This window comes from Stegastes partitus, unplaced genomic scaffold, assembly GCF_000690725.1.
Source record: "Stegastes partitus isolate 25-593 unplaced genomic scaffold, Stegastes_partitus-1.0.2 Scaffold1061, whole genome shotgun sequence".
Lineage (NCBI taxonomy): Eukaryota > Metazoa > Chordata > Actinopteri > Pomacentridae > Stegastes > Stegastes partitus.
In genome coordinates, this window is record NW_007578792.1 from 221,340 (window position 1) to 246,012 (window position 24,673).

At 40.8% G+C, this 24,673-nt stretch overlaps 2 protein-coding genes across 3 annotated transcripts; both read right to left on the bottom strand.

The window, feature by feature from the left end:
• Positions 1-467: 467 nt before the first annotated feature.
• cd4-2.1 (CD4-2 molecule, tandem duplicate 1) lies at positions 468-5,875 on the bottom strand. The gene is made up of 9 exons (XM_008295625.1): positions 5,528-5,875; positions 4,430-4,471; positions 3,418-3,576; positions 3,191-3,328; positions 2,433-2,669; positions 2,259-2,333; positions 1,408-1,550; positions 1,263-1,330; positions 468-1,064 (listed from the first exon to the last, which is right to left on the bottom strand). The coding sequence occupies exons 2-9, from the start codon at positions 4,455-4,457 to the stop codon at positions 989-991; spliced, it is 924 nt and encodes a 307-aa protein (XP_008293847.1). The 5' UTR covers positions 4,458-4,471; positions 5,528-5,875; the 3' UTR covers positions 468-988.
• An 81-nt stretch (positions 5,876-5,956) lies between these two features.
• usp5 (ubiquitin specific peptidase 5 (isopeptidase T)) lies at positions 5,957-23,040 on the bottom strand. 2 transcript variants are annotated; one of them, XM_008295627.1, is made up of 20 exons: positions 22,758-23,040; positions 22,054-22,182; positions 21,814-21,880; positions 21,586-21,713; positions 21,037-21,182; positions 20,482-20,666; positions 18,523-18,617; positions 17,586-17,779; positions 17,264-17,335; positions 16,680-16,767; positions 16,397-16,522; positions 16,141-16,294; positions 15,569-15,731; positions 15,384-15,472; positions 12,325-12,453; positions 11,783-11,926; positions 11,543-11,685; positions 10,581-10,731; positions 10,204-10,288; positions 5,957-6,845 (listed from the first exon to the last, which is right to left on the bottom strand). In XM_008295627.1, the coding sequence occupies exons 1-20, from the start codon at positions 22,863-22,865 to the stop codon at positions 6,752-6,754; spliced, it is 2,490 nt and encodes an 829-aa protein (XP_008293849.1). In that variant the 5' UTR covers positions 22,866-23,040; the 3' UTR covers positions 5,957-6,751. The 2 variants fall into 2 exon arrangements, with proteins under 2 accessions (XP_008293849.1, XP_008293848.1); XM_008295626.1 differs by having other exon boundaries at positions 12,268-12,453.
• Positions 23,041-24,673: the final 1,633 nt, after the last annotated feature.

Sequence of the window (24,673 nt, forward strand, 5' to 3'; positions counted from 1 at the left end):
GCTAGTTCACAAAAATAGCAGAAGAATCTCTTAACTCACATTCATTATTAAATAGTTTGTCTTTCTAAAATGCATATGTGCGTACGCCACTGGTGGTCTTGTGTTACCGTATGAAGCAGGTGTTTACTGCATGTTTCATGTTGTGTTGCATCGGTGTCAACACCTGCGTTGTCCTGCACCAATTGTGGGGAATCCAGAGCTTTGGAACCAACACAGGCACAGAGTAAAGATGTCAGAAGAAGAGTAAAGGTGGCGTTTGTTATTACGCTGAATGAGGCTGTAAAGAATTTAAGATTTTGTTGTTTTAAACCTTATTTTTTTATACTGCTCATTGTTTTTTGTTTTAATTAGCCACCCAGTGTTCCCTCTCAGTAGTTACCCCTCTGTAAACACCTGTGTCCTCCTTCCCCACAGTTATAAATATAAATATTATAGTGTTATATGAGGATAGAAATATTCCAGCAAAGTTTGCACTTGGATATCTTTAGTTTATTAACTGCAGAAAAAAAAGACAGAAAATGTTCATGCAGGACAAATTGCAGGCAGTATATATATGAATGTTAATGATTTACACTCTGTGTTGCATGTTAATATGCTGCATAAATGTAAAAAAAAAAAAAGTACAAGACAGTTCAAGTCTTCAGGAAAATAAGTAGGAATGCATAATAATGGAGGGAAACAGACAAAGTCAACAAACAGGAATGACAGTCTGACTGAATGGTTCTCAGGTGAGTCGATACAGAGTCGTAGGAGACGGACAGGCTGAGACGGGTATTGTATGTTCATCGGTAACACTTAGTGAAAAATGTTTACATCATCACACTTGGTTTGTTTTTCATCACACGCATTTAAAGGCTCATTTACATTCACGGCGTATTCACAACGGGGTCCTCTTCTCCCTCTCTCCATCTCTTCCTCGTTTCCCCCTCGAACCACCTCTCTTTCGTTCTTCTCTCTTTTCTTCAGTTTCGCCTTTCATGTCACTTCATTAGCATGGTTGCAGAGGGAGGGCTGATGGCTTCTCTCTCCGGCGCCCTTGCTGCGGTTTGGCTGCAGCTGCTTGGCTGTGATAAAGAGAGTAAAGAGAAAAAAAAGTTTCACACTAATTACAACACAATAAGGAAGCACTTGGTAAAAGGCGCATTGAAAATGAAGGTCAAACAGTCACTGATATAAAAGGAGGAAAGTCTATTAGAGAGCATCTGTAAAGGGAACAGAGGGTAAAGGGATTTATTACTAGATAGCAAGTTAAGAACGTTTACCGGTCACACTGGCAGTACTTCTTGGGTTTCAGCGGCTGTGCGGAATTCTTCATCCTCAGAAATTTCCTCTATAAAAACAAACCACGTCATGCTCATTTTCCTTTTCATTTCACAGCACAGGAAGATTCTCAGTTTCCTCACTTACCTTCCTGGCTCTGACCCTCTTGCACAAGACGATGATAAGGACCACGAGGAGAATCACAACCAGGCAGCCGACTCCAATCACCAGCCAAACCCACCAGCTGAGTCCCAGCAGAGCAGCGTCACCTGGCTGACGGCCAGCGCCAGCTTGTCGAGCAAAGAAATGAATAAAATAAACACACAGGGCCGGAAGTAAGGATCAAAAGAATCAATAACACATTCAGAGAAAAATCACCTTAACCCTTTATGGGGCACTCCTTGACATACTTGGAAGATGAACATTTCAACCCTGGGGCGTTATTGAAGGATATTTCAAGATATTTTTACTTTTGTGACTTAAAAAAAAAAAAAGTGGCAAATCAAGATTAATTAACATTCCATATATGGTAACTTGCCGGTCTACATGTAAAAAAAATAAGTAAATAAAGGAATTTATAATAAATTAAATAAAACTGCAAAAAAACATTTCTTCAGAAACATTTTAGTTTGAGATAATTGTACACAACCAGTAACCAAGTATTTATAAAGTGCTTGACAAGTTCATTTAGTAACATTGTTCTTGGCGTAGTGGTATTAATGGCACTAACCTCAAAAAATAAATCAAAGTGGAGTTCAATGCAAACCAGTAACAAAGTGTTTATAAAGTTCCTGGAACATTTGTTTAGTGACATTTTTGTAAGGCAATGATATTGGCACTAATATAAAAACTAAATCAAATGGTTCTTCAACCTCAAGGAGAGGCACAGGGGGGACATCTTGAACGTCCAAGGAAGTTACCAAATATGGTCACTTGCCCCACAAAGGGTTAAAGCAACGAGCAATCGCAGTGGGATGGTTTACACGAGCAGTACGTACGGTCTTTGCCGGATGGCTTGTGGGTGTCCTTTGCGCTTTTGGAATCGCTTGATGTGGTGGTGGCGGGAGTAGTCACTGAAAGCAAACGCACATGTTTCGTTTTTTGTCTTTTGAGCACATGGGTCACTTTAGCTGTGGCAGAAAGCACATAAAGCACCTGTAAAAATGTCCTACCTTCTAATTTAATGTCCAGATACCCAGTGAAATTCTTCCTGCTGTAGGTTATTGTATACTGCCAGGTCCCGATGTCTGAGTCAGCGACAGCTTTGAGATGAACTGTCGGTGACTCTCCATATGGAGACCCATTTGGCCTCTTCCAACTCACTGTAGGTCCAGGGTTTAGATATTTAATCCTACATTCAAGTGTAGCCTCTTGGCCCCGCTGGACAACGGCAGAGGGAGAGACAGAGGCTAACACAGAGAGGGAGGACACAGGTGATCACCAAGAGAAAGAGGAGGCTGAACAAAAGGCCTAACCATTAGGAAACATGACAATGGCAGTGTAGTATACAGCTTATTGATGGACAAATGGTAACACTTCTAACTGGAACAGGCAGGCAAGCTGAAGATGTTGTTAAACTGAATCATAGGAAATGTAGGACCGACTGTTTCTGGAGCCCGACTGGCATACTGGCAACTAGGATTTGGATATTTTTGGCCTCTGCTGCTTCGATTTGGATCTTTTTTTTAATCTGTCTTTTGAGATTCCCAAACAGTGCAACAGTAAGTCACTGGAAACTCCTTTTTAAAAAGCTGTGTCTGTGTAAAGCAGTAGATTTATATTGGATTCATGTTTGTCATATGTGTCAGAACTGGCTTGTTATAGTAAACAGTGTGAAGAACAGAACAATTCTTCATTTTCAAATTTTGTTTCATTTCTTTATTGTTTTTTATTTATAACACAGGTGTTATTTCTTGAGTCTGCTGCTCACCTGACACCACAAGAAGCGTATGCTCATGACGGTTCCCATCTGCAGTGCACGTCAGTTTTCCAGCATCATCTTCTGTCACACCAGAGATTTCCAGATTCATTGTCCTCACCTTTGACCTTTTTGCAATTTTAGATAAACCTAATTCAGAGAATACATACAATAATTTAATATAACGGGATGTAACAATAATATAGTGATGCCAACTGCTGCTCCGTTGTTGTGAGTACCTTTGCGAGGGACGGTCCTCCCAGTATCGTCATAAATAGAACCACTTTGACTATGACTCCATGACAGCTGCCTTCGGAAGGCGCTGACCCCACAATCCAAGGTGACCGTCTGTCCGACTTTTGTGAAGATAATGTCGCCTGCAGAGAGTGCAACCAGCACTGAAGAGAAAGAATTCAGTTTGTTAAAAGCACTTCATTTAGTGTCATGTATTTACAGGTACAATATGATGAGAACACAGTGACGGTATTTGTCCAGTAATCTCATTACTTTGCACTGTAGATTCATAGAGCGACTACAGGGCTCAAGTCGATTCGAGGGTTTGTAGGCATTTGGGATGAGTAAGACACAACTACAACCATTTTCACACATGGTTTTTCCAGTTATACTGAAAGACTCGGAAAACGTACGAGACACACAGTCGTCCTCAAATGTATTCATAACCTTCCATTAAAGAAAAGGCAAAATTCACAACAGTCACTGAAACAACTAGAAACTGACAAAAGTAATAATAAATAAAAATTTGCTAAATTATAATTTAGTGAAATAAGATATTGCTTTTGAATTGTGGTTGAAAAGAATAATTAAAAAACAAAAAAACAAAACTGTCCATTAGAGCACTGTGCTGATGAGCAGTGGGGTCTGTCAACAGGTGCAGAAGTCTGACTGAGAGTTACAGAAAACGCTTGATAGCAGTGATTGGCTCAAAGGTTGTTCAACAAAATATTACTTTACAGGTCCCATCATGTTTGTTTGCTTGGTTTTTTTTCAATACTTCTGTTGAACCAAAATTCAAAAGCAATGTCATGATTTTCACTATTTTTTTTTTTGTTTATTATTACTTTTGTCAATTCCAACTTATTTCAGTGACAGCTGATGTTTTCCTTCTTTAATAGGAGGGTATGAATGCATTTAAAGAGGACTGTATTTGGTTTTAGGTTACAGGCTATGAATTAATCCTTCATTTTGATGGATTATTATAATAAGTTAATATATTCAAGTAGATTCACTCACCAAACCCAAACCACAGAATTGCCAGCATTTTGAACGATGGATCTGAGGAGTAGGGGAACAATCACAAATGCAAAATCATCAAAGATTTAAATCAAAACAACAACAAAAAAACGATGATGTGAAAGCCAACCCTTCATCCATTTTGTAGACACAGCGCTCGCAACTTCTGTGTGAGATGAGCACCGTACCAGAAAACATGTGATCCCTAACCCTAAGCTCTCTCTCTCTCTACTTCCTGCCTCTATTTCTTGTAATAAAAATGTGAAAACTTGCTGCATGCACATTAAACAAAACTGGAATATATACTCACTGAGAAAATGTTCACCACATGTTCCGGCTCTAATAAATAATGTGATCAAAAATGCTGCTTCCTGTGCTCTTGAAGCTTTATGTGATGATGATGAGAAACTACAAGTCTTTTGAAAAAAGCAGTCATTTTGTTGTGCGTTTCTGTTGCCAGTAAAGCCAACAAATCAGGGAAATGCATCACCATTTATCAGCATTTCTCTCTGAGTTATTTTAGAACGTTTTTTTAGGATTAATTCCAGAAAGCTGAAAAACTTCATTTATATGAACAATTTCTCATTTAAAAGCTACAAACTCTTTATTTTTATTTCCATTACACTGGATATCAACAAATACAATCTGATCAGATAATTATTGTCGGAGAACTGTATCAAAACTGTTTTGAAGTTCCTTTTAACATATTATTATGCTAAATAGAACATATTACATCAATTAACTTAAACTGGGTTACTTAATACCAATTAATTGTCGTTATAAAGAATCTTTAACACTTTTTTGATTGATTTCGACGTACACACTAAAGGCTTGGAAATATGGTCGGACACATTTTTTCTTTTCCGTGTTCTTGAAAGTTTCATTTAGGCTCCGACACTTGGCTATATGACTTAACAATTTGATTGCAGAGACATAGAAAAGACCGCATCAACCTAAAATATATTTAGTATATATAACATAGTGCACTTGATGTTAAGGTTGAATTACAGAACGAAAGCAAAGCAGATACAGAATAGGCACAAAAACATATGTTGTACAATAAAACACTTAAGTTTATCAAATACTTTAAGGTCTTACCTTAGTTTTGAGCCAAAGCGGTGTGATTTGTGTCGTTATTGGATGCCGAAAACTTTATCCTCTCTGTGCTTGACTTCATCAAAAACAAGAGCACAAGGATGCAAAGACTGTAGAAGGCGGAAGACGTATGAAGAGGAACCTGCACTTTGGAAAGTTGTAGGCCACGCTAACCCCAGCTCTATGTGGGTTTTCTTCTCAGGGTTGTCTTTTCTTGCAATCTAGGCCTGGCATTCTGTATACAACACAAAGCTGAGCAAAGTGCTGCAGCAGCTCACAAACACTTGTTCAGAAATGGCCAAAATGGCACACACTGTGGCACTTCTCTCAGAAAGATGCAAACTCATCATAAACTTCTTTACGCATGTGAAACCGATATGAAAAACAAAACAACCAGATCTACGTGACACACTGAGAAAAGAACAGGCAGTGTGACAGAAAGAGAATTCTTTATTTGTCACAGCAGAAGTAACAAAGCATCTGTTTTCCAAATAAAAACAAAAGAAAACAAAAACCACCCAGATAACAACCTCACCAAACTTTTAAGAAAAAAACAAGTGATTTGGTGTTTGACTTTTTTTTTATTTCCTTTTTGTAACACACATTTGTTATTTTTTTTGATTTACTGACATTTTCTCATATGGTGGACGTTGAACTGTTCTTCCTCACCTAAACAGGTGGAGGAGGAAGTGGTGCTGGCTGAGGCACTGACACCAAGCTGTAACCGTCCAATCACACAAGAGGGGGCTGGAAGCAAGATCTTTTATTGGGGAGGGGCAGTGACTACTGATGGCAGTGGAAATCAATAGTCAGGAAACAGATTAATGGTGGCAGTTCAGCAAACTCATTAATGAAGAGTGAATGGAGTCAGCAATCACAGTCCCTCGAATGTTTGGGGCTTGTTCCCTGAAGCAGGATTTCTGAATTATCTGAGTATATTTTCTGCGTAAAACCTGGAACATACGTCAGCTATACTCAGCAGAGATACCGAGATAACTCACTGAATCTGCTCTCTGAACAGGCCCAAGGTTTATAATCAAAAGAAACGCTTACCCCCCCCAACAACTTAACTGTATATCTGCACCAATTTAATTAACTGTGTATATATGCAATCTGAGAGATGTATTTACACTGTTTTTAGTTGTGAAGCATGCCAGGGCATTTGTAAGAGCTTGGTGGAGTGCATCTAAGAACGTTGCCATGTGTGTTTGTTAGCGTCCACATGTCTCATTCAGCCACTCTACGGTAGAAGTAGAGGTATCCCAGGTCTTTGGGAGGTTTCTCTGAAGCGCACACCTTCTGATCGTTGAAGATGACCCATCTGCGAAACACGAAGACAACGCACAGTTCATTAGGACCTGCTACTGCCGAAAGAATTACAGCATCCGTAAAGAAGACACTATGGTAGTTTGCTTTCAAAGCTTGTTTGGTATCTCACTTTGGGAAGCGCCTTCTGACATGACCAATCACAGGAGCTCCAACACCACCACGTCTGTGCAGCTCCTAAGATCTTCCCCTTACATATGTCCTCTCACAGCATGTTACATGTTGTGAGAGGACATATGTTGTAAATATAGAAAACTGAATTGAACTGAGCTGAGCTTGAGCAGAACACTGAACCATAATTTGTTCTGAATGGCAGGTGAGCAGCTGGCATGGCCCAACTAGTAAACCTGAGTCTATGGCAAGCCATTGACATTTAACATTTCAGATCTCCAAAATGTCTTTTTTCCCAGGACAAATTATCCTTTGGAGTTTTGTCATTACAAATATCCACAATTCAGTTCCAGATACTGTATATGTAATTTACACAGCTGATGTCTGGAATTAGCATTAGTCATGATTCATTTGCAGTTTCAGATATCTACAGTTTAATTCCGACTAGTCACACTTTAAGTTCAAGATATCTCAAATTCCCCTCGGTTCAAGTTATATATATTGTCCTTTTTAGATATCTTCAATTAAATTAAAAAAAAAAAAATATCCAGAATGATGTTGCAGATGTCTCAAACTGGAATTCTGCCAAATCAATATATAATTACAGATATAGTATGTGGAATTAAAATTTAGGTGAATTGATGTTGCAGACGCAGCAACTGGGAGGTGGAGGCAAACTTTTTCAACAAACTGACACTGTGACTGATGTTGATCCTTCGATGGCGGCTCTTCCCATCATTCTGAAGCAGAATTCACCAAGCGTTGGATTGTTCACCCACTAATAGGGAACGTGAGCTGGGTTTAGACCGTCGTGAGACAGGTTAGCTTTACCCTACTGATGATGTGCTGTTGCTCTGCCACCACTGGTGTGTGAGAATGGGTAATCAAGAAACACAGTGTAAAGCACTTTGTAGAACGTAGCTCAGGTTAAAAATCTGCTTTTATACGTGCGGACCATTTACTATTTACCAAACAGCTCATGCTGAGATGTAATGAGGCATTACTGGGATAAACTGTTTCACCAGAGTCCCCATCAAGGATTATTCTGGCCTGGAAATTGCAGCACTGAGGTTTTGGGACTAACTGTACCATCTCCACCTCAACTGGACCATTCCTCCCCTGGTAAGGTGGAGCACTTCACAGCCTCCATACACCAAAAGATTTAGAGGTCTGCAGCCAGTTTCAACGTGTAGACTGGGTTAAAAATAAAAACATGATCACGGTCACCCTTATCAGAGGTTACCAGAATGAGCTGTTTGAGGGGGATCTAGGTCTGGCCATTTGGTATGAGGTATTACAGTCTTCATCCTTTGGGTGTCTCAAGGTGCAGTGCAGGGCTGTGGCTACGTCAGACCGATGTGTCTCAATCTCTCCAGCCTGCCTAACCAGAATAAGCAGGTCACCATGAACTCCCTGTTCAAGCCCTCATGTGCGAGGGGATTATTTGGTGATGCAGTTACCACTATGAAACATGTTAGTAACTGAGGACGACGCAGGGTATTGGGTAAAGTTTTTGACCTCTGTGCACCCATAAAAACCCTTGTGCTATGTAATGGCTCACAATGTTGACTCCATCCACAGTGGCAGAAAGTACAAGTTCCCTAAGTGCTGTCCAGTTCATTCACCCTCAACGCCCTGATGGGTCAGTTCTGAGTTATGTGCTTTAACTTGCTGCAAAGCCACAGAGTTTCAATAGCGTACTTTTTCCAGCGGCTATGGGAGAAGTGGAAAGGACTTTGGACGACCAAATTTACTTTCTCTTTAGTTACAGGGCAATTCAAATTGTGCCTGATGAGGACATTAATCTTGGTTTCTTTTCTCAATATTTCCTCATTCCAAACAATGTTCTGTTTGGTCTGTCTGGCCATGTGACGAACGCTCACTGACAGATCTACAGGATGCTAATTTTGAAGTATTTATCCAGCTCAAAGAATGTTTTTCAGGTTCACTTCTCAGGGTGTATCCTACGATTACCAGACCCTCCCGTTCAAGCAGCCACTCACACTGAGGGTCTTCAGCAAATGTGTCAAAGCAACCTAAACCGAGTCTCTGAGTGCTTGCATATTTGGACAGTTTTCTAATATGCGTTCCCAGCGGGAAACAAGCGGGGAGGGACACTCAGGCGCTGTTACACAGCCTCTCTGGCCTGGGTTTAAGTATCCATCATATCAAGTGCATTCCATTTCCCACTCAGAATATAGCATATTTAGGTCTGGCAGTCACACTCGGACGTGGAGGCTGTTTTGGTGGCATATGAGTGTCATGGACTGCAGCTGTGAGCACATTCCATCATAAGTTTGGCTGCTTCCTGTTCCTTGGAGGATTCTCTGAGCAGCTATTATAAACTTTATTAGATTCGATGTGACTGTGCCTTCATTGGCATCATCAGTGTTGGCTCTAACTTATGCTGTAGCCTCCGGGGTGGGCATGTGGGGTCCACCCGCCGGTTTAGGTTGTCTTTGGGCTTCGGTGCATGCAATCTGGGAGTGGGCTGTATCTCCTATCGTGAAATACTGAGTGAGGTTTGAGAGAAAACGTAACCCCAGTCGGTTTTCTGAAAGTTGAATGACGTAAGTCTCCACACTTCCCTGATCGTAGCAGCTTGTAAAAGAAATGTGTTGGCAGTGACCGGTGCAGGCCCCCTGTCGCCCAAAATGACTGGTTTGACTTTGGACAAACACGGATGTAGTGGAACTTCTGGGATTGGTCAAGCCAGACGGCACTTTCCATAGCGAGATACCTTACTCAGTTTTCAGGGAACCAGGGTTACCATAGTAACCAAACATTTCCTTTGTTCAAAGAAGGACCTACTAGATCGGTACTCCACACATGGGACGACTTTTATTATCCAGATATGAAATACGTTTTAGCTGAGTAGGCAGGTTAGTGGAAGGTTAATGGAAACATTTAAACTAATGATGCTTTTATGTTAAGACCTGACGTGGAGTGTGGCGCCCCCTGCTGAGTCATCTTAAAACCAATGACTAATACAATTTAATGTCATTCTTTCTGACATTTGCCCTACTTAACTGGATAAGATAACAGTTGGACTGTAACTCATTTATATTTTGTTTTCCTTTGGGGGAAAAAAAAAAGTATGGATATGAATGCAATTCATTTTCTGGTTTATTTGCTTAAATTATTATTTTAACAGTTGCTTCTGATCTTTAAATGTAACAGTGAGGTTTTGAAACTGTAAAATATATCTTAAAAGGTAGGAAAACATGAAAAAAAACACTTACTGCTGGTCCTTCTTGATGTGACAGACGTAGTGGCCACACATGGTACTCGTCCCCATGTGACTGATAAAAGCAAACAGCTCGTATTCTGGAAAAAAATGAGAACATATCACTGCAATTGCAATTCTAAATTATGTAGGACATATATAATGTGAAACCAAATTTTGATGACAGGAGGAACATAAGACCTTAAAAAGAAGATGGTACGCTCTACTCTTTGTCTTTCTGATCACCTCTTAATTTTTAGTTTTTTGTTGCGTAGAGGAATTTGCTGAGTCAGGAAAAACCTTGCCTGGACCTATTTGCAAGCGGAATTTGTGAGGACACATTCTGATTTCATTCTGAATGCCTCCTGTCTCAGCTCTCCCCTAAAGACTTACTGCCCGGTCCGTCTCTGACACGAGGTCCAGGTGGAGGCTCCCTGCCGCCCTCACTTTCTGCAGCTGAGCGTCCTCCTTCAGATACATCCATAGACTCCAGGTCGTCCAGATGAGAGAAGATCCAGTCCACTGCCCGATCCAGGACGTTACTCTGTGTAACAATAATATAAACATCAACAGGTGGAAGATTTGGTGGTTAAATACACATTTTTGGAGAAGACTCTTGATAAACATAATCACAACATTTTACTAGTTAGAGGGCAAAAACACACTTGTGCCTTCTTTTTAGAGAAAGGCCATCAGAAAATAAGAACAGTGCAAAACAAATACTTTGAACACACTATGTTGTGGTAATTGCATGTATCTTTACTAAGCTGTTATAGGAGCACTAATAGAGGATCTGTTGTACCTCTAGGATTTTTGTGGTTGTGACAAAATAGTTCATATTGGCTACTTTCAGAAAACTCATTTGTTAGCAGATTGCTTTTAGACAGATGAGCTAGTTATGTAAATAGCTTCAGGTGGCACTTTGGCTAAACTTCAAACCTTCCACCACTGATGATCGAGGTAAGCAAAGGCTTTTTTCTGTACTGCCATACCCTCATTAGCTGCAGCACTAGTCTTGTGCTGACTTAGAATAAATGCTTTCATATTGTGTCTGTGCTCTCTATCTGCTTATTACAGAAACAATACTGTGGGGAACATCTGTACCGGGATATATTATTCCAAACACGTGGCTTCTTATAGAAGTGAACATTAAGATTTTAGATGTTTTACGAAAGCATTACAATGCAACTTAGCTTAATCTAACTTAACATAAAATCCTGCGACACTCTGACTGGAGGGCTACATTACTGTCTAAATTAAAAGGGGATATATGTGCTCGTACTAACAGTTCTACTTTTAGACTTGTGGCCTGTGGTCAAATCTCCATTTCTAAATGGACGTAATTTGATTCTAACCGTTGCTCGAAGTGCTTTGGTTGCCTGGTCTCGGCTGAAGCCCATGGAGACAATGGTTGCCAGGTGCTCCTCACACAGGCTCTCTGTGGGTGTGGTCCCGGCGCCAGAACTGCAGCCTGGCAACACCAGGGGGGCTGAAAAGTCTGCAGCCGACCAGAGGAGGAAAACAGGAAGACTGAGCACAGTGGCCAAACAGACTGAGGATTTTGCTGTCAAGTAAATTCCAGCTGGCCTACACACCTGGATCATCCATATGGCCCATGATCCAGTTCATGGCAGCATCGATTCCAGTGTTCCCAGTGTAGTAGACCGCTTTCCTGCAGGCCTCCAGTGGGAATCCCATTTCACATAACTGGGACACAGTGGAGTCATCGAGGACTGGAGCTGAGTGAGTTGAGAGGGAAAAGTTGAATTACTTGGATGTACTTTGTGAAAATGAATTTAAGGTAGTTTTTCGTTTGTTGTGGAAACGTTTGTGTTTGTGCCCCGAGCACAGTGTTTAATAAGAAAAGCATAAAATAAATAATATAAACTTGAAGTCCTATACTACAAAGAACTGAACAGTTGAGATATGGCTTACTTTGACAGATAAACGAAATCACATAATGCAAAAATAATCAAATAAGGCAACGGAGGGACACATGAAAACAGAACAGGTGGGAAAAAAAGAAATGAAGGAAACAGAAGAAGAAGAAGAAAAGTGCAGAAATGACAGACAGACTGACACAGCAGTGGGGAGTAGAGCGAGTCGTCCTCCTCGTTGCCATGGGAACCCAGGATACCTTTAACCTCCACATCTGGGGTCATGAGTGGGGGCGGGGCCACCTCTGGTAGAAGCTCCTCCCCCGGCTGCTGACCAGTTGCGCGTAGCGAGCTCAGGTCAAGAGTATCAGGAACGTCAATGCTCACATCTGAACAGAGGAAAATCATGCATTATTAGAAACAACGTCTTGTTTCACATGACTAGCTATGGGCATCGTTAAGATTTCGACGGTACGACTATTCTTACAGATACTGCTTATCGATCCGGTACTTTAATAGTGCTTTTTGATATGTTTAGAAACTAAGTAAGAACAAACCTAAAATTGCTTTCTTTACTGTACATAGTATAACATCCTTTTATCGCCCTCTGCAACAGCATTGTTTTTGAAAATAAATCACTATTATATACATAATGTAGAATAAAGGACAGGGCTCCAGATTGCAACCAAAATGGCCACCTTTGCAACTTTTTTGGGGTTTTTTTTGAGAATGTGCGAGTTAAAATTTCAAGTGGTCACACTGATGATCATGAAGCTGTATTAGTGCCGCTGTAACCGTCACAGGAAGCTGCTGTGTTAACCACAGTGGTGGAAAGTAGTACTTTTATATTGCTGTTGTACGGTCGTATTTACGCTTATCAGTGCGGTCTTCTCGTGAAAAACGGAGCGCACCTGCATTCGCTGTTTTTCCGCTCGTAGAAAAAAAATCCCTCGGTTTCATTTCAGATAAATCTGACATTAGAACGTCTTAGTTAACTCTTTTTAAAGTCATTTTGGTCGCACACCTGTCACCACAGATACCAACAGTATCGACCACAGCCTGCAATGCGGGCAGTTTAGATAACATCTGTAAACTCTAGTGTCTAATGATAAGAAAATGTTCAGTAAGTCATACGTTTTGCCTGTGACAGCGTGGGACCATCATGTTGGTCGCACATGTTCTACCAGTGAAAAAGTTAGTCTGGATCCCTGAAGGAAATAAGTTCTTACAGCAACAATCTGTTGAGCCGAAAACTTTACAGACACTAATGTTGTGATCAGAGCACTGTGGACAGAGCGTCACAGATTTTACTCACAAAATAAATTATTATGCATTGTGTGTGTTGTCCAGCATTATAAAAGAATTAAACTTACTGGTAACCACGACAGGCCGGTAACCAATAATTGGAATAATTAGAATGAAACAATATGCAGTAATTGTTATATAATGGGAGCATGTAAGAGCAGGGAAAGTGTCGTTCATAACTAGGCTTCTTCACTAAGAAGCATCACCCTAACTGTGTATTTAAATAACAGAAATGAAATAATGATGGTTCAACATCATGTGAGGCTTCGACGTTCTCTTGTGCTCACCATGAGATCGACTGACTGAGTTTGTCTTCTGCAGTTATGTGTGCTGTTCTTCTGTGTTTTGTTAATCTTTCTTTGTTCTGTCACTTGTATTGAACACTGAGGCCCAGATCTTAAAGCATTGTTAGTTATTAGTGTAGCCTTGAGAGTAGCTAATGCCCTCATTTGTAGTGACGGCTGTGCCCCTTGCTCAGTTTTTGCAGGTTGTGTCTCTGCTAGAGAGACGTGCCCGTCAGTTTACTACAGATTGTTGAAATTAATCTTACTTTAGGACGATGTTACGGAACTCCTGATACTATTAGTGTCAGGCTAAGACACACAAGAAATGTCGCAGTGATAGCCGTAGCCAAGCACAGTCAGCAAAATATGTTCAGACTGCAACATTTATTAATGCTTACAAGTGAATTATTGGTGTCTTTTTTGTGTAACAGGCACACTAGGGATGCTAGTGGACGACTGTGGGGTTCATTACAACATCAGCAACATGTGCTACCTATAGTTTAGCTAACTCTATGTTTGGGCTTAATACTGCTGGCATACAGAACATACCTGGGTTAAAGGGAGGCGAATTATAAACTTGGCACTGTGCACTTCTCTACCTGTATGTGATGAACTTTTGCTAGATGTTTTAACAGATTACTCATGTTTCCGCCCTTGTTGCACTTGTGGCAACGAGCATTGTCTGCGTCAACTCTCCTGAAGTGTAATCACACTTTTGAGTTGTCACTTCCATTGTCACTGCCATCGTCACTTGGAACAAGGACCCTGTGTGCTGCACAGAGCTGAGGCTCTGACAGACAGAACTCTCTTTGGGATTTGGAAAGTGAAAATGCACCATAGATGAATGTCTTCACGTTCTTGTGAATTAGAAAGAGGACTGGTGAGACAAAATGCAAAAAAGAAAGTTCTTCTTAATTACTAAACTACCAATAGCAGGAATGTTAAGGTCGAAGCTTGTCAATCCTTTAAATGTTTCCCATAATTATTTGTGATTCTTTTAAATTTCAGGCACTATTCCTGAAAAAATAAAATACGACAAGTTGTCTTGACATATGGAAAACTAGGCCGGGGCAAAAGATCCAAAAGTTTCCCAGTGGTTCAATGTGCAGAACAAGTTCAGCTTCGTGTGAACAGCCTCCGACACTCACAAAGAATCTGGAAACAACCAGCAATGCTACTGACAATAGGAGACAATTAGCTTCCAGCCTGAAACGTGACACAGCCACAAGTTTTAGGATTCTAAGTGGCCTGCCTTCTTGTGTCTGTATGTGTCAACATTGCAGAAATCCATTAATATCCATTCACAATTGTAATCAGAATCAGAAATACTTCATTGATCCCTAAGGGGAAATTGCTTAATAAATAGTCAAATACATGGAAGCATCAGTTGCTTTCACTTATTCATTAGTAGGCTACTGATGTAGGGAGAGGATTAAAGTTGTTGACTGGAACCATTCGGGGGGGCTTCAGAACATATTCTAAATAAGCACTGCGGCCACGGTATAAAATCTGCTAAATTGCAGCAAACTTGTAGAAGATGCACTGCTGCAGATGCTTCAGGAGTTTTAAAACTCGAGATCATATTGTGGCCTAGTTGGTCTCAGTGAGCAGGTATTCTATTCTTAACTCTGTGAGAAATGCACACATTTGTATACAGCAAGAAAACTATTATATTCCGAATATATCGGAATATAATATCGTTGCAGCATTTAATAATACGTTTTTCTCACCCAGTTTCTTGGGAACCCAGTCAAGGCCAAAGGTGAACTTCTTAATCTGGATAACCAGGTGGTCGGGGAAAGAGGCAAAGCGGGTCGTTCTGTCAGATGACAGAAAAGCTGATGTTAAGAAACGCACTTTAAGATTTGCTGCAGTTATTCACTTTTAGCATGTGCGTGGCTATTTCTCCTCGTACTTGGTAGCAGTAGTCTTGGATTGCACAGCTGAGCTCCAGAAGTCTGTGAGGATCTCTGGTTCACTGAGGGCTGCCATGCAAGCCGTGAAGGGGATTTGTGCACGCACTGTAAGGGCTGAAGAGTCCCCCTCCTCACGCCGGCGCTCTGCCTCCTGAAGCTCTTCTATGATTTTAAAAAAGAAATTAAAATGTTCATTTACACATACTTAAAATGGGCACAACAAGAACTGTACACATAAAGATCAATCATGAAGTGGGCTCGTTATTTAGTTTTTCAAAGTTCCTGGTACATTCCTGCCAACTGCAGTATGTTCATGATCTAAATTATGCTACACTTAGGAACAAGTCAGGCCTTATGTCTGTGAGGGTACATGTGACATAAACTAAATTAAATTAAATTCAAATTACTTTATTTATCCCCTAGGGGCGATTCAAACATCATCATCCACTCAAATCCATGAGGGTCTATGAGCGTACATACATTAGGCCCCATATTCCACAGTGAGAACAGCTCGTATGACTGATCATGTGTAGAACTACAAACTAAATTAGACATTGAAGCTCATCCTCACCTGTGTTGGTAGCCTGGTCCATGGGCACGGGCAGCTGGACAATATAATCCACCCGCTGTGTGTACTTGGCTTTCTGTGATTGCTGACACACAATCCTCTCTTCCACCAAAAATCTGAATGCTTCAGACGGGTTGGCCCCAGAGCGACAGTTTCTCTGTGAGAGAAAAGTAACATTGATACGAAGGGAAGAGGACTGAGGATACTACAAGAAAAACAGAAGCGAGTAAGAGAGGCAGAATACAAGATTCACTTTTACCTCCACCATGTTTATGAAGTGCAATAAAAACTCCTGAGCATCCTGTTGCCGATTGGTGGAGAACTCTGGGTGGCCCCGTCCCACAAGTGCTTTGAACATTCGTGGTGCTATTCCAATTTGGTCTCCCTGTAAGAAAGCATGAATAGCAGGATATTAGGCAGGCTATATTTTTCTCATTTTCATTTCTGAGAGTAAATCCCATCCGTGTATATCTAAATGAAACAATGGATATCTGTTAAAACTTAGCATTCTAAATCCACTGCCACTGATTGCTTCTTCTTACTCTGGGTTCAGATGCACCGTTTTCATCTCCAGCGTCTGGTGCTGGTTTGGAATACTCTCCCGACAGCAGACCGTAACCAAGCTTGGCTCTGTGATAAACAAACAAAGCTGACGTCACTGCACATCCAACAAGTATAGTAGAGTATCACTCAGGAGGGGGGTTTGGAGATAGGCCCAGATGTATTTTTGACTTCAAACAACAGGGAGGAATGCCTGATCATGGCGGGGACTAAGTCATGCGTGGTGAGAATAAAAACATTTTTTGTATGCTACAACAAAAGAAGAGATGGTTTAGATCACACACACTTTACCTATGAGAGATTAGTGTAAATGAAGCAACAGCAATGCACTGCTTCTCACATCTGACTGTATAAAGTGTTACGGTGTATAAGTAGTGCAGTATGTTTGCTTTTACAAGAATAGGCTCAGTCAGTTTAAAGAAGACGTAGTAGCAGCAAAGCTACATTTATTCTGCATAGAGCTCAAATGACCTCAATATAGGTCTGTTTCACGTGATTCGATTCAGAAAGATCGTCCACATTAAAGGAGAAATGTCGTAATTGATCATGTCGGTGTCTAACTCACATTTGGGTTTTGAAGTCTTGGGTTGGATCACTTGGCGCTTCATCAATTATTTTGTCGATGTTAGACACATACCTGCAAGGCAAGGAGACAAAAACATAAAACTAATTCTTTGTATTCATTAAAATTAAACGTTGTATCGTGTGAAAAGTGTTGCTTTTTTTTCGAATGCATCATTATTTTTTTTCTACTGCTGTAATCATCAATGTGAAAGCAGTATTTCCTTTCCAGTCTGCCACAAGAAATAACACCTGGTGGCGACAGTAGGATTGAGGCTGTAAAAAAAAAAACAAAAAAACACAAGGATAAACAAGAGGTCACTCACTTGCTCTGGAAGTCTGGAACAGTGAAGAGCACTTGCATGACAGAATTGAGGTAGCAGCTGTTTCCCAGGTTCTTCATGCCCGTCAAGCCAGGGCCAAAAAGAGGCCGCAGAGTGGTCCCCGACTCCTGGATTACCTCCCACTCTCCCACACGTTGGTTCACAGCAATCTCCAACTCTGTCATCGTCCGCTCAGTCTGAGATCACAGAAGTCAAAGGGACAGAGGCTGAATGATGTGAGGTGCAAGCAAATTAATTTCTTGGCAATGGCGGTAAAATAAAAAGGCAAGTTTTGAAAATGATAAGAAAATTTTGCCAGAATTTAGTAATGACAGCAGTTGAATGAGCAATAAACTACAAAATACACTATGGCATTACTAAGTTCGGCAGTCTGTCTAGTCCAGGGGTGTCCAATCCTGGTCCTTGAGGGCCACAGTCCTGCATGTTTTAGATGTTTCCCTCTTCCAACACACCTGATTCAAATGATCAGCTCATCATCAAGCTCTGCAGAAGCCTGATAACGATCCTGATCATTTGAATCAGGTGTGTTGGAAGAGGGAAACATCTAGAACATGCTGGATAGGGGCTCTCGAGGACCAGGATTGGGCGCCCCTGATCTAAAACATGCAGTATTGTGGCCCTCGATGACCAGGATTGGACACCCCTGATCTAGTCCTTCACTGCAGAGCAGAGCCCTCCATAACTGTGTGGATGTCTGCCAAGAGGAAAAAAACAATATCTTGGACTAAATTTGCAATACTGTAATAGTAAATATGAATGCTGATCAACACTTCTGTCAACAACAGCTTGATTTGATGCTCAACATTAAAACTGGGAAGAAAACTGACAGATCCAGTACTTGCGATGGTTAATACATGAACAACAAAATTACATGTACAAAGTCAGTTGGCACTAAAATCACCAGAAACACAAAACTTACCTTCTCCATGGTCATCATGTCGATGCCAAAGTGAGATAGGTGCTCAGGTAACTTGGAATCCAGCACCATGTCATCCTCATCATAGGAATAGACATCTGGAAAAACAAATCAGTGTTGGCAGTTAAGGGCAATGGCACTAAGCTTCAGATAAATGAACACAGTCTAGACAGTTTAACAGTGTTCAATAGAGACTCCACAGATGAGGCCCTTAATATTTAACTCCTTCTTCTGGCATTGATTGAACCCCTAAAATAGTATCGCTTGTCATCGAAATTGCAAATTAAGAAGTTTTTCTAATATAAATATCGTTTTATGCTTAAAATGACTTAAACTTAACTCTACAACTTCACCTCATTCAAAGCCCTTTCAGACACAGAACACTGCTGGTTTCATAAAGCTGTTAAAGTGCAGGAATGTATTCATTAAGACATAAGTCACTTTTCCTTTCATGTTCCTTACAGTCTCATGCAGAGAAACCCCCCCACAGAGCCAGAGAAAGGGGCAGTCCACATGTGATATTTGTCATTCACGTGATATTAGACAAAACACCAAGTCATGTATAATGCATATTAATGCAATAACAGACTAAATCTAAACTAAAAGCACCTCATCAAAGTGTCCAATAAACTAACAGCGCACGTTATCTCTGGATTATCAAACAGTGAAGTTGAAAGCTCAGGACTTAACCTAATGATTGCAGTTTAACCAAATATTTACCTATAGCTGATAAACTGTGACTCTTCTCTTATGAAATCAATCACAGACACAGAATGCAATCAATCCTTTCGCCATGTTGGGGATCATTTTTGGTCGAAACTAATTACTGAAGGTAAAGCTGTTGCTTCATGCAAAAATGTTTGCAGCTTTCGCGCTCTCTCTTTGGAGACACTTGTTGATTCTACCGATGTCTGATGTGCCAGATATGCAATAAACTTTTTGAAAAAAAACAGTCCGTATCAGCTGAAAACTAAACTGCTATTCTGTGTGTGGCAACTCCCCAGTCTGATGTAAAACATGCAGGCCTCCACAGTGTGACTTGCCATCGGATCCTGGCCCAGACTGATCCACTGTCCGTGCTCTCACAGGGATCATTTAGAATTCTAAACATTTAATGCAGTTACTGGTGCTGCTGTTCCACTTCTAGTTCTCTCTCTTTGCAGACAGACATATGAACCTCGGTGCAGGTATGAAAAAATCCTGAAGGAATACTTCTATACAGCTGGAAGCAACAAACTTCAGCTTGTCTTGTGGGTGAAAGAAACTGAGATTACATTTGTTATTGGTGAGCATCATTCTAAGGTGTTAGTACCCGTTTTAAATCAGAGTAAAGTTATATTTTTAAGGACATGCCATTTCATTTCAGCCTAAAAGATTTGAAATACAGAGGAAGGTGAGTGAGAAAGGCATGTTGTGATTTCTGGTACACAAAATGTGTTTTTGACTTTAAGTGTTGTTTTTGGATGATTGTTGGTGATGATTATGGGCTTTTCCTAAATCACTTCACACAACCTGAAGTCCTGGTGCTTATGTGACCATTTAGTAAAGACTTGTGCTGTGTTGAAAGTAATAGTGAAATGTTACTATGGCCGACCTAACAAGAATGCCAGTGTACCGTTTACGGAAATGTGACCAAGGTGGGAATTGAGACATGAAGCCGACATGTTCATTTGCCACCAGATTAATGGAATCAAGTGCATGTCTGAAAGGGGCTTTGGTATGCAGAGATCTAGTTTCCCCTCCTCTTTCTATACCTAACCACCCAACCAGCTCACCGACAGCTATGCTCAAACACTGTAAATCTACTCAATGCTACACAATGGCAAGTAGTAATATTAGAGTACTTCAGCCATACATGTCAAACTGGAAACCAATTCAGAAGAAAAATGATGATAGAGAAGTTGATAGGATTGGTTCTCTCAGTTTTATATATGAAAAAAAATCATTATGTCTTCTGCTTACCTGCGCCATCAGGAGTGATGGTGCCAAGTTTGACAGCAAGTGGGTATCCTGTCTCCTGGAAGTGGAGAAGGGCATGGTTGTTGCCTCCAGTGCCATCAAAATACCTGCGACCGCAGAGCACTTTGCCGTCCGTCAGGTTCATCCAAAGATTCTCCTGGAGGTCACACACCTCACACCTCCAGCCACTAGGATGGAGGAAAGAAAACTAAATTCTCCAATACACATGTTTTCATATGAATATTAGTTGTACTGCCTTTAAGGATCTAATAACTTTTGCATGATAAAACTGAACAACTTTCTCTATCCTGAATGTTGGAGACACAACAGAATTGCTGAATTTATACAATGCTGAATCAGCAGACCTTAAATGCAATAGCATTATTAACTGCATATTTTCTTCAGTAAATGCACCACTGAAAATTCTAGAGGATATAAAGTATGCAGAAACCTGTCGCATGCTCTTTTATCAACTTTGAAGAGCGCATGGGAACTGCTGTGTTTCTAATATATAAGGAGTTGCATGGTAGGTTAATAAATGGACAGCTGTCACCTCACCTGGGAGGGATCTTGACTCCGTTGTCCAGCTGTTTTAGGTCAACTGCATGCCTTGACTCCTGTCTCACCTCTCCATCCCACTGCTGAACTTGCAGGGTATGAGACACTGAGTCGGCTGCCATGATACCCGCCATAGACAGAGACACCTGAAGGGACAGCAGATGAGGGAAAAAAATTAGACCCAAGAGCTCATGATGAAACTTCTCAACTACGCAATCACTAAAGTTTATCCATATGTAACTGTGTATCCTTATTTGCATGCCACCCAATGTTCTAGTATTTTAAGAATATATCTAGAATATACTGGAATAAGACTAACTTGTCAAAAACCTGTGGAGCTTAACCACGTTTGTAGCAAGCCTCTGTGTGATGTCCTTGTATCAATGAGAGCAATCACTACAATGTTGTTGTATCATGACATTTGGTACTAGGAGGCTGTAAAAAAGTCAGTTGTTGTATTGTTAGGTAGCATGTTGCCACTGTGATAACCCTCACAGAGCCTTAACAGAACAGTATTTCTCTTGCCAGGAAAGACACAAGATATCTCACCCGCTCTCTCACGACATCAGGCATGGCACCAAGATCGTCTGATGTCACTTCCTGTCTGTCAGGTAAAATTACCACCTTTACATCCTCCTCATATTGCTGCTGATCCACATCAAAACCTCCTTCAATCCCTGAACAAACAGAAACAACAACAGAGGCAGACACATGTTAATTTCAAATGAGGTCAACTGTATTATCAATGTTTATATAAATACTCCCTCATGCACCCACCTATAGCCAATCTGGTCGGCTTCTTCTTGGGTGGGTGTCCAGAGCCAGAGTTATTGTCATCTTCCTTCTGTAAGAATAACACAGGACATCAGCGGTCACTGAGATTAAGTCAATGGACATAAGAAGAAATGGTGCTGATTGTGTCAAACATAATTTTAATACAAGTTCATGCTGGATGTAAAAATGCTGACTGTTCTATAAAAAAAATACATAAATCATAAAGTAGAAGAAAGAGTTCACCTTAGCTTTACAGGTCCGGGTGATGTGTAAGTAAGCCCTCTGACCAGACCGAGCATGGTGTCTGTCCACATACTGACTCCCAAACCCCAAGAAACTGTTCATGCATACAAACAGGCCTCCTTCACTCTCCTGTAAAGAAAGCAGGACATCCGTGTTAATCGTTACAAGCCGTTATCTGTCTCTCAACCAGCACAATCCTGGCAAATTAAAGTTGGCGGCAACATATGGGTCCTAACCATGTCATAGCATCAGTTACTATAATCTAGGCAACTAGCTCTCCTGTCAGCCTGCTAATGGTAATCAACAACACTGGTTTAATGTTGTCGAAATTTATGTTTTAAGTTTAATCTGTCGAGACTGAAATGTTATGGGTTAAGTTACGCTCAAATCACCAATAGCCTTGCCAGAGTTGTGACTACTCAGGACTGAATTACCTTGCTTGCGATTTGACAGCATAACCACCATAGCTAGCTAGCCAACTAGAGCAGCTAAGTTTCCATTACAGTGCAATATTAGCCTAGCTTGGCGCTAGCTTGCTAGTTAGTTGAAGCAGGAAAATCCAGTAAACGAGTGCGTTTAAATGGGACAGCGCTGACAAAACGATACGTTAGACTAAAGCAAGAGGCAGGCTAAGGAAATAGCAAAAAATAAAATAGCAATTCTTGCTAGGTGACGATTTAATTCACGAAGGAAAGATGTCTCACCGGCGAGGAAAATGACAAGGCGCATTCGTCTTTGTGGACACGGTCCCCGGGCTTGGGAACCCGAATTGTAGACAAAACTGACATCAAAACCTCACCAACATCCGCCATGACGAGCTCTCTAGTTCCGCCTTTCAGTTGGACACTTGCTCTCCTGAGTTTGGACACCCAGCCTTTTGATTCCTAGGCTCGGAAGAGCGCCCGTTGTCTAACCCTTCTTCGGCTGTCTGTGTTTGGCTGAATGAATCATGAGATGCTGCTCTGTGTTGAGTGAAGGCCGAATGAACTCAGCTGCCCGCACGCCTTGTGGCTCCGGCTCGTTACCGTAATCCACAGCATACCGGCGCAGGTGGAGATTTTTACACAGCGCCGTCTGTGGAGTTTTACAATGCGGTAATATTAGATTCAAAATCCACCACTCCTGAGTCACAGATTGAAATTGTGTTTTTGCGTAAGGAATAAATAAAAATTGGTAGGTGTAATTCATGTGTTCACCAGACAATGGATAATAGATTACCACAGGAAAAGTAAATCGTTTGGTAATGTATAACATGGCCTGTAGTACCGCACCACAGACTGAGCACACCTGTGGCATTGTTGGCCTACCTGAGACTTACCGCTCAGAACATGTTGTGTCATGTAATCTCGATGCTTTTGCAGCTTTATGATTTTCAGGTTAAAAAAAAAAACGTTTGTAGAATAGCATTTTAATAACTTAAGGCATCATTTTAGCATTATAATTGATCATATTTAAACAATGAACAGTTTTATTTTCTTTAGAAAAGAATCAAAGCATCCATCTCTATTGATTCCACAAACATTTTCTGACAAAAAATCTGGGTAGACATTTCTGCCACAAACAACTGAATTTGAATAATTTATATTTGAATTATGTATTGCACAAATCGAATATTTGAGGTTAAAAACTGAATTTGAATCATATAAATTAAATTTGTATTCATTGAATTGAAACTGCACTCCAATAAACTTGAAACTGAAAGTAAGCAAAGTTAAGTTTATGTTCTGTAAGCTAATCAGCATGCTTTTGGATGTTTGGTTTCCTCCCTGTGTTTTGACTCATCATGACTGAAATTACTTTTGTATCAGCTTCTGTGATAAAAGCTTTCCTCTTTGTTTTTGTAACCTGGCTTTTGTATCTGCCTCTGGGACCTCTTCTGACTCCTCCATCACAGTGCCATGTCCCATGACGACACACTGTGCTAATATGCTAAGTGTTTTGGCAGAGTCTCTTTCCATCCAACCATCCATCCATTATCTATACGCTGCTTAATCCTCATTATAGTCGCAGGGGGCTGGAGTCTATCCCAGCTGGTGAAGGCAGGGGACACCCTGGACAGGTCACCAGTCTATCACAGGGCTACACTTAGAGATAGACAACCAAGCACACTCACATTCACACCTACAGACAACTTAGAATCACCAATTAACCTCAACATGTTTGTGGACTGTTGGAGGAAGCTGGAGAACCCGGAGAGAACCAACGCTGCACGGGGAGAACATGCAAACTCCAAGCAGAAAGATCCCAGGTGTCCTAACTGGGGATCTTCTTGCTGTGAGGTGACAGTGTTAACCACCGAGACACCTTGCAGCCCTCTCTTTGCATTAAAACAAAACATTTTCAATTGTAAATGTATTTTCATGGACAGTACCATAGTTTTCCATTTACAGTGTTAAGGGGCAAAATTAACAGTAAAAATTGTTCTCTGCCTACCAACATATGCATTCACCCAGCACCACAAATGGAGACCTTCATGAACAATAGGACATATTACATTATATTATGCAATGAAGGACCCATGTGGTGAAAATCTGTTGTTATTGTATTTTATGATTGTCATAAGCTTTGGTGTGTAAAGTGAAAGCTGTTAAGACATGAAACATGTTAATTTCTGCCATTC